Source organism: Podarcis muralis, chromosome 9, assembly GCF_964188315.1.
Source record: "Podarcis muralis chromosome 9, rPodMur119.hap1.1, whole genome shotgun sequence".
Taxonomy (NCBI): Eukaryota; Metazoa; Chordata; class Lepidosauria; order Squamata; family Lacertidae; genus Podarcis; species Podarcis muralis.
In genome coordinates this window covers 39,306,814-39,320,830 of record NC_135663.1, presented here as the reverse complement: position 1 = coordinate 39,320,830, position 14,017 = coordinate 39,306,814, and the positions used below count along the sequence as shown (strand labels likewise).

The 14,017-nt window shown below is 41.5% G+C and overlaps 1 protein-coding gene across 6 annotated transcripts in view; it reads left to right on the top strand.

Annotated features, from left to right (window-relative positions):
* The window catches only part of SH3D19 (SH3 domain containing 19), a 61,870-nt gene that overhangs the window by 29,395 nt on the left and 18,458 nt on the right, over positions 1–14,017 (top strand). For 2 of the 6 annotated variants that reach the window (XM_077934092.1, XM_028745001.2), the window contains exons 4-10: positions 2,275–2,315; positions 3,458–3,500; positions 5,165–5,312; positions 5,505–5,712; positions 6,332–7,300; positions 11,923–12,030; positions 13,844–13,956. In XM_077934092.1, the coding sequence (XP_077790218.1) occupies positions 2,300–2,315; positions 3,458–3,500; positions 5,165–5,312; positions 5,505–5,712; positions 6,332–7,300; positions 11,923–12,030; positions 13,844–13,956 (1,605 nt within the window). In that variant the 5' untranslated portion in view covers positions 2,275–2,299. The remainder of the gene's footprint in view (positions 1–2,274; positions 2,316–3,457; positions 3,501–5,164; positions 5,313–5,504; positions 5,713–6,331; positions 7,301–11,922; positions 12,031–13,843; positions 13,957–14,017) is intronic. The other 4 variants (XM_028745000.2, XM_028744998.2, XM_028744999.2 and 1 more) reach the window with 2 other exon arrangements.

Below are 14,017 nucleotides of genomic sequence, written 5' to 3'. Positions count from 1 at the left end.
AGAAGGTCGGCGGTTCGAATCCCTGCGACGGGGTGAGCTCACGTTGCTCAGTCCCAGCTCCTGCCAACCTAGCAGTTTGAAAGCACGCCAAAAAGTGCAAGTAGATAAATACCGGTAGGTGCCACTCCGGCAGGAAGGTAAACAGCATTTCCATGCGCTGCTCTGGTTTCAGTGTTCCGTTGCGCCAGAAGCGGCTTAGTCATGCTGGCCACATGACCCGGAAAAAACTGTCTGTGGAGCGGACAAACACTGGGTCCCTCGGCCAATAAAGCGAGATGAGCGCTGCAACCCCAGAGTCGTATGCGACTGGACTTAACTGTCAGGGGTCCTTTACCTTTACCTTTACCTTTTTAGGTGAACTAAATACAGTTTCATAAAATTAGGTATCAAAATAACATATTAAGATGTATAGAAAATCCGGTATTAAAAAACCTATGTTTGCTACAGGATTCCTGTTCTGGATATTGAATAAATTGGCCTGCAAAGAACAATGTTTCACATTCCTTTTATCATGCATCAAAGTTCCTTTCCCCATGGATAATATTATGAACTGCCCTTTAGTAGCAACTGATATTGGTAATACTTAGATGCCACTTGCTTATACACAACTTAATCCATATCCCATAGAAATTAAAGACCATACTGTGCTGCTTTAAGCTAAGATGTGGTTTGGCTTGTTATAAAGTATGTGTCTGGACCCAGTTTTCTGGGAGCAGGTTCAGCATTGATTTGAGAAGGTTTGAATCCAGGAAAAATTGCAAAGTACCTGCTCAGGTCTTAAGGCATACTCTGAACTCCCAGCCTTCATCTCTTGATATCAATGCCAACCAGGCTGCAGAACAAAAACTAGAAAAAACTTCTGCTTCAGAAATAAGAGTATTTATTATTTATTTGAATTCATATCCCACCCTTCCTGCCAAAGGAGCTCAGAAAACAGATCCACAACTTAAAAGAAAAACAAAACAAAATTGCAAGGCAGTTAAAGCATTCTAAAAATGGTTACAGCTAAAAACATTGCCCCATCCAGTGATATTTGGGTTGTGAGGACCAGTATATTTTAGCCACCCAATGCCTGGGTAAACAGAAATGGTTTCAAATACATCCTCAAAGTTAATTATGATGGTGACAGAAGCACCTCACTAGAGATTGTATTCTGCAAATGGGGAACCACCAGAGGCCTTGCCGTGAGTCAGTGTCAACTGGGCAGTGCCTCCAACAAGGCCTGATCTGCTACTCATTGGGTCTGAGATGATTGATACTGGGGGAGGTACTCTTTGAGCCCCGAGTCATTCAGGGTTTTATTCTAACATCTTGAATTGGGCCCAATAGCTCACTGGCAGCCAGTTCAGTGCTTTATAAGTCAACAGGTTCCTAGAATGGGTGATGTACAGTGTCACATCAAGCATAATATAGTCCCATTGGTCAGTGAGTATAAGGTTAAATTGCGGCATAAAAGGAATGTTTTTAAATCCTCATCTAAGGCTTCTTTGAGACTAAAGGTCAATAAGAGAAGGACCTAAGGATCTATTGCTGATACCTGCTTGAAACAATCCTTTTATCTCCAGTGGCCTGTTAACATTCATTTGAATAGCAGAATCAAGCACAGCAATTTTGAATCATACTAGATAACTTTTTTTTATTCCTGGGAACTCCAAAGCAAGGTCAGTTGAACCTGATGAATTCTACTGTTAAACCAAATAGGAAGGTTCTGATTTCTTTTGAGGTGGAGAAAGAAGCCCCATATATATATAAAGGTAAAGGGACCCCTGACCGTTAGGTCCAGTCGTGGCTGACTCTGGGGTTGCGGCGCTCATCTCGCTTTACTGGCCGAGGGAGCTGGCATACAGCTTCCGGGTCATGTGGCCAGCATGACTAAGCCGCTTCTGGCAAACCAGAGCAGTGCACGGAAACGCCGTTTACCTTCCTGCCGGAGCAGTACCTATTTATCTACTTGCACTTTGACGTGCTTTCGAACTGCTAGGTTGGCAGGAGCTGGGACCGAGCAATAGGAGCTCACCCCATCGCGGGGATTCGAACCACCAACCTTCTGATCGGCAAGTCCTAGGCTTTGTGGTTTAACTCACAGTGCCACCCGCGAAATTTTTTTTCTAAATTTTAAAATTGGCAAATGATTGCTGGAGTGTTCCTTGGAGGCAGGGGGAATACTACAGTGACGTCTTTGTGTGACTAACAATAGAAACCCAGTGGATCTTTACTACTAGCATGGTTTATTCTTTCTATCCTCTGCTGTAACCCCTTCTCTTTTTCCTTCAGCACTCATGAATAGTGCACATCAAATATGCCCCGTGGAAGAGGTATGTCTGCGCTGTCCTTTCCCAGCTGCTGCTTTGCTGATTTTTGCTGATCCATCTGCAGTGGCGTAATTAGGGTAGCTTGCTTCTGCACGAGAAGACCAAACTTGCTCTCTTAAATTCCACTGCTGCAGAAGCATCCTCCTGGTTAATTCTTTGTTGTATTATTTATATGAGACCTATGTAAAAGGATGCATTCAAGTACGGTTTAAATAATGCTAATAAAAATAGGTTGAGGTGAGGCTATAGTGCAGAGATGCTTGGACTATGTACAGCTCTCAACATCCTCACCATTGGCTATGATGATGGGCTGATGGAAGTTGTAGTCCAAAACATCTGCATGGTACTATATTGTACCTGTTTTACTTAATAAAAATGCATTAAAAACATAACTATCATTAACTTTGTTCAATAATCGTGATAGAACCTGATATATAATAGAGCTGCAGTGACTGCAGGGCTCCCTCTCTGTCTTTTGAGAAGAAGAATATTAGGAGGAACTTCTGAAGAGTGGGAATGTACAGAGCAACACACACACACACACACACACACACACACACACACTTTTTAAATTTAGAAGTCTGGATTAAAATGTAAGCACCCCAAATTCTGTGATTTCCAAGAGGGAATTGTGAATTTCATACAGATACCCTCCATTTAAAGCATTCTCTCAGTAATTTAAATGATGGAAAGCAGTTCTGGGCACACATACTTTTGCAATTAAAGATTCTCTCTCGGAAATTAATCTGGCTTCCTGACAAGCTCAAGAGATCTGTATGCGCACTGGACTGGAGCGTTGCTTCTGTATTTTTTCATAACCTTGTTGTTCAAGCGTGCAGCCTTGTCTTTTAATACCGCGTTACAAAACCAGTTTCGGATTTAACATTTTTATGTTGTCCTCCAAACCATGAGATGTGCTTTGCGAAAATTCTTTTAATTTCAGTCGAGATGCCATTCAAGGACTAGCCTTAACAAACATATTTTATGTTGAATTTAACAATCTCTGTGAATGATTTTACTGATAAACAAATTTCACTACAATCAGGTTCCCCCCCCCCCAGTAATTTGGCAAGAATTTGGGTATTGAAATATAAATGTTATGCCTGTACTAGACCAAATTAACTGTTGACGTCTTTTCAAACTAGCTTCTCGGACATCTGGCCACAGTGAACAGCAAAGAGAGAGAAGGTAGGATGTGATAATTGATATTTCATTCAGTTCTCCTGGTAATAAAATGTGTTTGAGAATGTATGTCTAATCCTGCTTTTGTTGTCAACTGGTCTCTCTTTCTCTCTCATCTGTGCTCGTGTTTCTTTATCTCTCTCACACAAACACATTTGCCTTGTAAAAATTATTTTAAAACCTGTTACTCTTCCAGTAGAGTATGCACTGGACTGAATTAACTGAAAGTATGCCTCAGTGTGTAAAGAGTTGGCCCTGTTTCCTCTGCTGAGTTCCTTTGGAACTCCCCACCACTCAGATTGTGTTGGCTGCTTCCTGATGCATGCTTCTACAACCTTTTGTTCCAGATTAATGACATGGAATTAACCAGGAAGAACCTCACCTGTTCCTAAACCTGCCACTTGGCAAACATGATTTTAAAAGGTTGTGGAAAATCATCTTTTTATCCATCTTTCTCTTCTGCAAGTACAAAAGTGTGCTAAGGGACAAATAATCTACATTTACATGTTTTGGTTTTGTATTCCCTTGACTTCTCACATTTCCCCCTTTTCTTTTCTTTTCTTTTCCTTTCCTTTCCTTTTCTCTTCACTTGCTACTTTCCTCCTGTTTACTTACCCAAATGTCACAATATAAAAACTTTTCGTTGTAAAACTTGAGCTGTTCGATTGTTGCCTTAGCCTTTATAGCAAGTGCAGGTGGTTTTTTATTTTTGTTTGTTTTTTCCATATGAGTTCATAGGAGGACTTACTATCAGTCAACCAATATTTTAAAGAACAATAATTTTGTAATATTCATAATAAATCATTTTTCTAGCGATAATATTTTAAGCTGCAGTGCAAAGTAATTCCTGTGCTCTTTAACCTGTTAATACCATTATGTGATGCTGTCTGTTTTCATCCTGTAGACTCCGTTACTCTTCTTAAGTATGAAATACATAATTTGAAATGCAAATACTTAATATTATCATGGGTGGTTTATTAGGAGATAAATACTCTGTATATTGCAGGGGTTCATGAGCATGCAATGAATTCCAGTGTGTGAAAAGAAGTACTGAAATCACCCTCCGTAGGCTCTCTTTTGGTAGTGTCTAGATGTATCATTGCCGAAGCCACAAAATAGTTCTCCAAGTACCATAGCAACAGATGCTCTTAGCCCCAGATAATTTGCTTTTAGAATTCTTATGGTCTTTCATGGGTGGACACATCAAAATGTATGGTAATCAAAATGACAGAGGACAAAGATTCGAGAACTCTGTTGATATCTGTGGAGTTCTTGGTTATTTGCAGAAAGTAGGAAACTGTTTCCTGCCAACCTAGCAGTTTGAAAGCACATCAAAGTGCAAGTAGATAAATAGGTACCGCTCCGGCGGGAAGGTAAACAGTGTTTCCATGTGCTGCTCTGGTTCGCCAGAAGCGGCTTAGTCATGCTGGCCACATGACCCGGAAGCTGTACGCCGGCTCCCTCTGCCAGTAAAGTGAGATGAGTGCCGCAACCCCAGAGTCGTCCATGACTGGACCTAACGGTCAGGGGTCCCTTTACCTTTACCTTAGGAAACTGTTGTTTGATAGACTGGGTGCCCAGAGGGGTCCTGTGCTGAAGATCTACATAAAATACATCTCCAAATTACATCAATAGCCATTGGTTTAATCTTTCTTTTTTACCTTTTTCAGGCGCCCTGAAATCACAATAGTTGCAGCTGAGCCGCTTGGGCCATCCTCCTGGTTTCCTGGTGGAAATCATGTCCCTCAGCAAGGGCTAGGTTTCCAGTCGTCTCACACCCAGGCCCCTTGGAGAACAAATGACCTTGTTTCAGCCGAGGTGAGGAAGTTGAGGGTTTCCCTCTAGGCTGATTTTAATGTGGTGACTACGATACGGTGATATGACTTCAGTATCAGAATTAATAATTATCCTCTGCGCTTGGGGCATGGGACAGATTTGTATGCATGCAGAAATGCTCCATTTGCGAAACAAAACCATGCCATGTGGAATTTGCATGTGTTTCTTTTGCAGCCCCCTTCCTATGAGCAGGTAATCAAAGAGATCAATCGAGTGCAAGTCAACACTCCTGGCAACAATAATGCTTCCAGTGCTGTTAATGCTAGATGCACCACTACATCTTCAACACAGACTGACTTTCCAGAAGAGATAATCAGCAACTTGCCAGGAACAAATGTGAAAAGTAATCTGCATGGTCTCTGTGAATGCGAAAGCACTGCAGGTATATAACTCTTAATTGTAGCTGAATTACATTTAAAAGCAGCTGCGTGGGTTCAGCTGTATGAGGCAAATCCTATTATGAAGTGTTCCCTAAAGAGTTGTTGGAGATCCAGTTCAGACCAATGCAGTATCTCTCTATGCGTGTGTTGCATTGCTGTGGTTGAGTTTTCACAACTGGAGCCCATTCACACAAATGACTTGCATGTGAACATGCGCCGACAAGAGCCAAACCACTGCTCACAAAAACGAATTAATGGCATCACAGGGGGGAAAGTGACATAAATAAATGTGATTAGTTAAGATGTAGCAGAATTAGGGATGCCACACAACAAAAGAAAGCTTAGCTGGTTACTATGAATTTATTAGTTGCTAGATTAAATTTGCATATAGGTGGAAAACTATTGTTCTGAAGGAAGAAACCTATTTCTTTGTTTTTATGTCTGTGTTGTGTTAGGCATTTTCTTGAAAGAATAGCCTTCCCTTCCATGTGAGAAAATGCAGAATGCCTCTTTTTAGATGGTGTTTGCAATCTGCAAGTCGCTTTTTAAAAAATAAGATCTTGTATCTTTTCCCCCTCTAAAATTTGTCCAATGAATTGGAGGTACCGTTTTGTTTTGCAGCTGTACCAATTCCTCGAAAGCCACCTAGACCTTCATCATCTCTGCTGATCAGCAATCCTTCCAAAAATGAGGAACTTCTAGTTGTGTTGGAAGAGGAGCAGGCATGTCAGGAGAAGCCTAATGCTGTAATATGTCCTGTTCCAAAACCAAGATCAAAAGGCAATCTGAAACCTGTTGTTAGAGATACTCAAAGCAACGCACAAGACAATCAGGAAGAAGCAAGCCAGTCGAGGACTGAAAAGGACACACCGGCAATTCAGCTGCTGTCCTTACTAGATGACAGCCTTTGGGACACTCATATGGACAGTATGGATAAAGATAAGAGCCAAAGTAGCATACTATCTCGGATTAAAGCTTTTGAATCGCAAGCAAACACCGAAACAAAGAAGCCAGAAATATCTCCACGCTCCTTAGGCCCCAAACCCATAATAAGTGCAAAAAAACCTGTGGTGGCCCCAAAGCCAGTGGCCAACAGAGCTTCAGGTGAGTGGGATTCGTGGACAGAAAGCAAACTAAAGGTCATTCCCCAGGAAAGGCAACCGCAACCTCAGGAAGCTGGGAGCAACATAACCAAGCCTGAATTGCCAAAGAAACCAAAATCAGGTATTGTAAAAAGCAGTAGCAATGGACTGCTTAGTTCAACAAGCCAGTCAGCTTCAGAAAATAGTAATGGACAGAGAAAATCCCCCATTCCTGCTCCTCGGCCACTTGTTCCCAAGAAGTCGGTTTCTTTTGAAAGTCCTGCTCTTCCTATGCTTCCACTGAAGCCAATAAGTGCTACTCCTAGGCTCTCTGTAGCTGCCCAGTCTAATGCCTTTCGATCCCTGGCGGAGCCCTCTGCAAGCAGCCTCTCAGCACCTCCAGGGCAGGGCAAGCCACCTGCGGAAGGAGATCTGATTAGCTTTGATGATGATGTTTTACCCCCTAACTCAGCCGGGACTCCTCAGGAACTTACGCCGTCAGAATCCGGTAAGATTTAAGAAGAGGGAAGGAATTTCCTATAAGAATGATTACAATTCTGAATATGCATGCCTGTTTTTATCACAACATTGGTATGTTTGGGAAACCTATCAAATCAAGGTCAAAATTCATTCATTTGAGCTGTATACAGGTGAGTGTGTCTGCCTAGAATCTGGAATTAAAGTTTGATTCCATAAGCTTGCAGGCTTTTAGGGTAGTGGAACTGAAACATTACCAGTAAAATAATATTCTCCTAATGTATTTCAACTTCATCTCAGGCAATGTAGATATGGACTTGTACCTTTAGTATATGTTTAAAATAATTTTGCTTTACAATTCCCTAAATCATTCTTGTTTTAATTTTTAAATGCAAAAAAGAGTATTTCTGTTCTTTTTCTCTATTTTTATTCCTGTCTTCTTAAATTTTATATGATGTTATTCAATATAATCTTGTGTTTATTTGGCTTCTGGCAGCAATGCTCTTGGTTATAGGAATAGATTTGAAAAAACAGGGCTACTGGAACATTGGCATAACAACTGATCCATGATTGATGGTTTCAAGAATTACATTTATGTAGTAATGTACATTTATGTAGTGGTTATATATAAATTGTACTGAAGGAAAGCTTGAGACCCGAAAGCAAGTGAGAATTTTGCCTTGGGACTGCGAGCTGGTGTTCAAAGAAGTTTAGAGTGTGAGTTGCTAAGTACACTGAATAAATAGCATATATGTGTATTGGGAGTGCCCAATTAAAATTACCCTTGCTTGTAAGAATTATTGTGACATTTTGAGTGGATTTTACACACACACACACACACACACACACACACACACATTTGTAGTTAGAAACTTTAACGAGACATTGGTTTATCTAGCATTTAGCCTCTATAGATTTATAGCACAAGATTTGCAGGCATTCTTTGCATGAGGATACATTTGTGTTAAGTATAAAAGTGTCACTACATGTTGATCTTTTGAGAGATCACTTTCATCACATGGCAACAGTAGTGATCCCTCCATTCAGAGGAACACGGTTGATATGTTTCATAATTTTTATATTCGGTGTGTTTCGTGAATTTTTATGTGTGAAATTACTGCTTTCTGGCTCATACAAAAATCTAAATGCTGCTGAAAGGTTCAATGAAAGGAGAAATATAAGAGATAGGGGGTTAAGACCCCTACTTTTTCCCCAGTGGGTATCCAAATGTGCCTAGTGAGATATGCAGTACAGGAGAGTTCTGCAGTTAATAACAAAACTCCAAACCCTATGGTGGCAAAAGCAAAAAAACAAAAACAAACCGAAAACACAGCCCAATGAAGACTGAGCATGCTCAGAAGCCATTGAATGTTGAGTGTCAGCTGCAAAATAAAAACAGAAAAACTGCCAGGGCTCAGAATGGAAAGTGCTGCTTCTTCCTATTACAGCAGTGGTGGAGAACCACCAATCCACAGCCCAGAGTCCTAATTTGGCCCACTAGTCTGTTTTCCCAAACCACGCTCACCTATATCACAGTTGACATCAGGTATGGGACGGGTAAGGATGTGGCTGCGAAAGAGCAATCAGGAGTTTAAAGTTAGTCACTTTTTGTAGTAAATGACTAATAAATCAAGTAGACAATAGTAGTAGCAGTAGTAGTAGTAGTATGTACCTTCCAAATATAATAATAATAATAATAATAATAATAATAATAATAATAATAATAATATGCACTTCCAATTGTTTCTTGGGAAGTGGCACTCTTTCTTATTTGAAGAAACATACAGGACAAGATCCAGTGTCACGCCAGCAAATGAGAACTTTCCCCACCTCCCAACCTGCTTTGGAGGGTCCCCTAATGCTCTGCAGCAGATTTTAGGGGTGCACAGGAGGGAGGGGACATTCTATTTACACATCAGATGCTGCAATAGGATCTTGCTCATAGTTTTCCAAATACTTTATAGGGGCCATATGGTTCCCCTCCCCCAATAATATTGTGTAGATTTCATGCAGAGAATGTGTTTTCAAAACTGAAGGGGGGAGGCTATTTTAGCTTCTTGCCTCATTTACTATTAAATGCTTTCAGTTGTGTGGGTTGTAAATCTGCGCTGGTAATAGGGTATAGTTGTCACAAATGAGTCTGTATTAATGATGTTTAAGGATTGTGTGTTCTTATTATGTCCTGTGCAGTGAATAAGTAGATGGAATTTTGATGTACTACAACTTCCTTTCCTTATTGCCTTAATGAGGCCTTGGCAGATTACAGCAGGAAATGAACTGTTGATGGTTTTTTGTATATACTTGAAACCGGTACCTTGAGTCTAATGGTGTTTTTTGTTTTGTTTTTATTGCTGTACTTTAAAATCAGATTAAATATAGCTGGTCTACATTTCTTAGGGAAATGAAACATGCATCGCAGAGCAGTGTACTGAAGGAGAAAAGCCATATGCACCTTATCCCATCATAGTCAGCATATATTTTGCAGAGAGATGGTGACTAGAAGTCTTGGGCACCATGGTTGTGAAAAGCTTATATCGTGATATAATAATTATTATAATGATACTGTGGGGTTATTGTTTGTGCTTGTTGCTATGCATAGGGCAGGGAGCTCAGTATGTCTTGCTCAGCGGTGGCAAACATGTGGTCTTCCAGATATTGCTGGACTCAAACTGCCAATAGCCCCAGCCAGCACCGCCATTGGTTGGAGATCATGAGAACTGTAATTCAACAACATCTAGAAGGCTACAGGTTTCTCCATTTCTGATCTAGATAATGGTGCCAAAATAGGAATAGAGCACACTGAAAGATGGTAGGATATTCTGCATCTGTAGTCTGTAGGAAAGATAGGAAGCACCTTAATATCTTATAGAAATGTGGCAAAAAGCATTTGGGGGCGGGGAATACTTCGTAGGAAAATTGCATACTGCCCCTTCTTAGTCTTACACTGTGCTCTCAAAGCTTCATACAGTAATAACCCTTTGTTAGTAAAGGTAGTCAGCTCCAACCTGTGTGAAGTTCACACTCCTAAATAGAATCAGATTATTGCTAGAGAAAAGTCTTTAGCAAGTGCATTAAGCATTTTGCTTTCTCATTTTTATGGATTGTGCTCAAGATAGCACTGAGTATTTATAGGTTGCCAGCCCCTTTGTTTGCAGCTGCATTCGTCTCTCTAATAACACACTTAGATGGCAAGTGCCAACAGGAATGAAGTTTAAAATGGATCCACTGAGAAATAAGGAGATATCTTTCCCCACCCCCAAATATCTTTATTGAAACTTAACATATATACATAATAACCAAAATTCCCAATGATTCTCTCACATAAAATATAATATCTAAATTACAACAGCTGCATAATTATACACTTAATTATAAAACCCACCACCACCCACGAGAAATAAGGAGATATCAGCATGTTCAGAGAAATCCCAAGGTTTGCAGAAATAAACAAAACTCTTTTTAAAAAACACCCCAAAAACCTTGATAAAGCTGCTAGTAAATATAGCACAATGATCCTTAGCCATGGATTGTTAGGTGTCAATTGGAGAAGGAGAACAGAAAGGCGGGGCAGTGGAAATTCCTCTTAGGACGGAAGCCCTGAGCATATCATTCATAATTAATTCAGTGTACATGCTTCCCTTCCTCCCAAAGGCACTCAGAGCGATAGATCTCTTAGGAGGAGCCATAGCTCAGTGGTAGAGCACCTGCCTTGGATACAGGAGGCCCCAGGTTCCATCCTTGGCATCTTCAGGTCAAGCTGGGAGAGAACCCTGCCTGAAATCTTGCAAAGCTGCTGCTGGTCACTTTAGACAGTACTGAGCAAGATGAACTAGTGTCCTGACTCAGGCCCATGCAGAGCTTGTCTGAGGCCCAGCCAGGGGCGGCAGGGTTGTAGGCTTGTTAGAATAAAGTTATAAACTCAACACAAAAATGCAGCCGGTCCCTGGCAAGAGCCCCCAGCCGACTTAGTCCTCCGAGGCCTGGGGCAAGTATACCTAGCTGTCTGCCCGGGCCTGGTCTGGACACACTATAAGACAGCCTCCTATGTTCAACGTTTTGTTTTACAGTGGGCGCTCGGGTTGTGAATGTGATCCATGAGCGACGCATCTGCGCACACGCGGGTTGCAATTTGGCACTTCTGCGCATGCGCAAAGCACGATTGAGCGCTTCTGCACATGCGCAACCGCCGAAACCCAGAAGTAACCTGTTCCGGTACTTTCGGGTTTCGGTGGTCCGTAACCCGAAAAAACTCAGCCTGAAGCGTCTGTAACCCAAGGTATGACTGTATTTAGAGTTGTTTACAAGCCAGTTTTTGTCACTAATCCAGTTCTGGAAATGGAAATGACAAAAGTAAATCAATTAGTTTTTCCCCACAGAATCATTTGATACAGCAACATAGATTTAGTTCAAATGAGAGGGCCATAGGTGACCTTCAGCAGACATTCAGGAACAAAGGGTAGGATTGTCTTCAGGGGTAACTCTCCCCCCATACAAAAACCTCTGCATGTCTTCAGAGTCAAGATGGCTACAGAATTAATGTACAGTAAGGGTACAGATTTATCCTTTCAGCAACATTTCCATAATGAATGAAGTTTATGGCATTTTCTCTGGAACCGGAGCAAGATAACATGCTGAATTTTGTGTTTTCCTTAGACGTTGTCACTTTGCCCTCCAAACAAGAGCCTGCAAAAGAACAGGCGGTTCAACCAGCTGTTGTGCGCAAACCCACTGTGATCCGAATCCCAGCTAAACCAACAAAAGGTAACATCCAAGGGTGAAATCCAATTATATTTGTCTGTGAGCAGAACAGATTTTCTCTTCCCCTACAGGCCCCTATGTCTCCTAAAAAATCTGCTCTGGAGGGTTGGGGGGGGGGACCATCCAGAGCAAATTTGAGTCGGGCACAGAAGGATTGTGGGTGGAAGAGAGAAAGGACTCTGCTGCAGAAGTGGAAGTATGCTAACATTACATTGGATGCCACCCCTAGCACTTAACATTTTTCGGCTGTATTATGCAGTGGTTTAATTTAGGAATTGCACGCCACTGGCATATGCTGAGACTTCTCGCACAGTTCCTTGCACAATGCTAGTTTTCTAACACATGGAGAGATCATTGCTCAGTCACAGAGCGCAAGCTTTGTATGCAAAAGGTCGTAGGTTCAATCTTTGGCATCTCCAGTTTAAGTTTACAGGAAAGACCTCTGCTGAGACCTTTGAGAGCCACTGATTGTCAAAGTAGACAGTTCTGGGCCAGGAGGACAAATAGTCTGGCCTGACAAAAAGCAGCTTACTAAGAGCCGTGCGTCTCCTTTATTCCTTAGTGCACTGCTGTAAAGATTTAGCAAAAGCTTTCTCATAATGACAGAACAGTGAAAGGCTTCTGGGTAGAGATACCTTAAAACATACCTATTCTGTCTTAGAGTTCATTCCATGCAGTGAGCTGTTGCTTAGCAACATGCACATCTGCCTTCATTAGAACGATACCTCCATTTCTAGGGTCTTTAGAGTGACATTTAAACAAAACTCCATTCTTTTTTAAAGTTCAGGTTGACTGAACAACACTATGAATACTGAGTATTTTATTTTTATTTGTCAGGTGTTTACCCTTGCTCTTTATCCAAAGAGTTCAAAGTCACTGCATATATTTGGTAGCATACAACCGAAGTTTGAAAGTGGAATATTTGACCATGTGCCAGTTATGTTTGTGGTTACATTTTCCTTTTTTCCATAAGGGGGAAAAAATCATCCTATATATTTGTCCCTTCAGATCTTGATGATCTACGTTTCTTGCTATAGCTTTATGCCCCTCTTAAAGGTAAAGGTAAAGGGACCCCTGACCATTGGGTCCAGTCACAGACGACTCTGGGGTTGCGGTGCTCATCTTGCTTTATTGGCCGAGGGAGCCGGCATACGGCTTCCAGGTCATGTGGCCAGCATGACTAAACTGCTTCTGGCGAACCAGAGCAGTGCACGGAAATGCCGTTTACCTTCCCGCCGGAGCAGTACCTATTTATCTACTTGCACTTTGACGTGCTTTTGAACTGCTAGGTTGGCAGGAGCTGGGACCGAGCAACGGGAGCTCACCCTGTCACGGGGATTCGAACCACCAACCTTCTGATTGGCAAGCCCTAGGTTCTGTGGTTTAACCCACAGCACCATCCTCGTTACTGTCCTCTGGCCCAAGAAAACAGTCGTGCTCTGATAGCAAGAGGAAACAGGCAGTTCATTTGTGAAAGACACAGTCTTTATAGTTCTGAAATGGGAGGTGTGGAGTACTATCTCTATGACCCACTCCAGCATCTGTTGGAAAGTCTGACATAATGCATCCTCACCAGTGCGTCCGTATCCCTAGTGAAGAGGTCCATACCTTTTTGTACATGGGTCATTGGTTTTGTTGTGGTGTTCATGTGTCATTTCTTGAAATGGTGAAACCCCCTGGCCAGGATGAAGGATCTATCTTTTCAAAGAGATGTTGTGATTCTGTTTGATCGATCAGATCCACTGATGTTTATGTTTTTTAGTGTATCTGTATGATGTTTATGGCGATGTTTATAAAAGCACTAATATTTTTTCAGCTTTAAATGAAGTTCCAGAGAGCCCTCCTCCACTTCCTACAGAAAAACCAATAGGGAACACATCTGGCGTTTCGGCTGGAAAACCCAATAACAACAAAGCAACAAAAAATGTGGTAACTCATTCTTCTTTGTTTATAATCTTTGAATTATCCTTTTGTACATAAGGTGCCATTT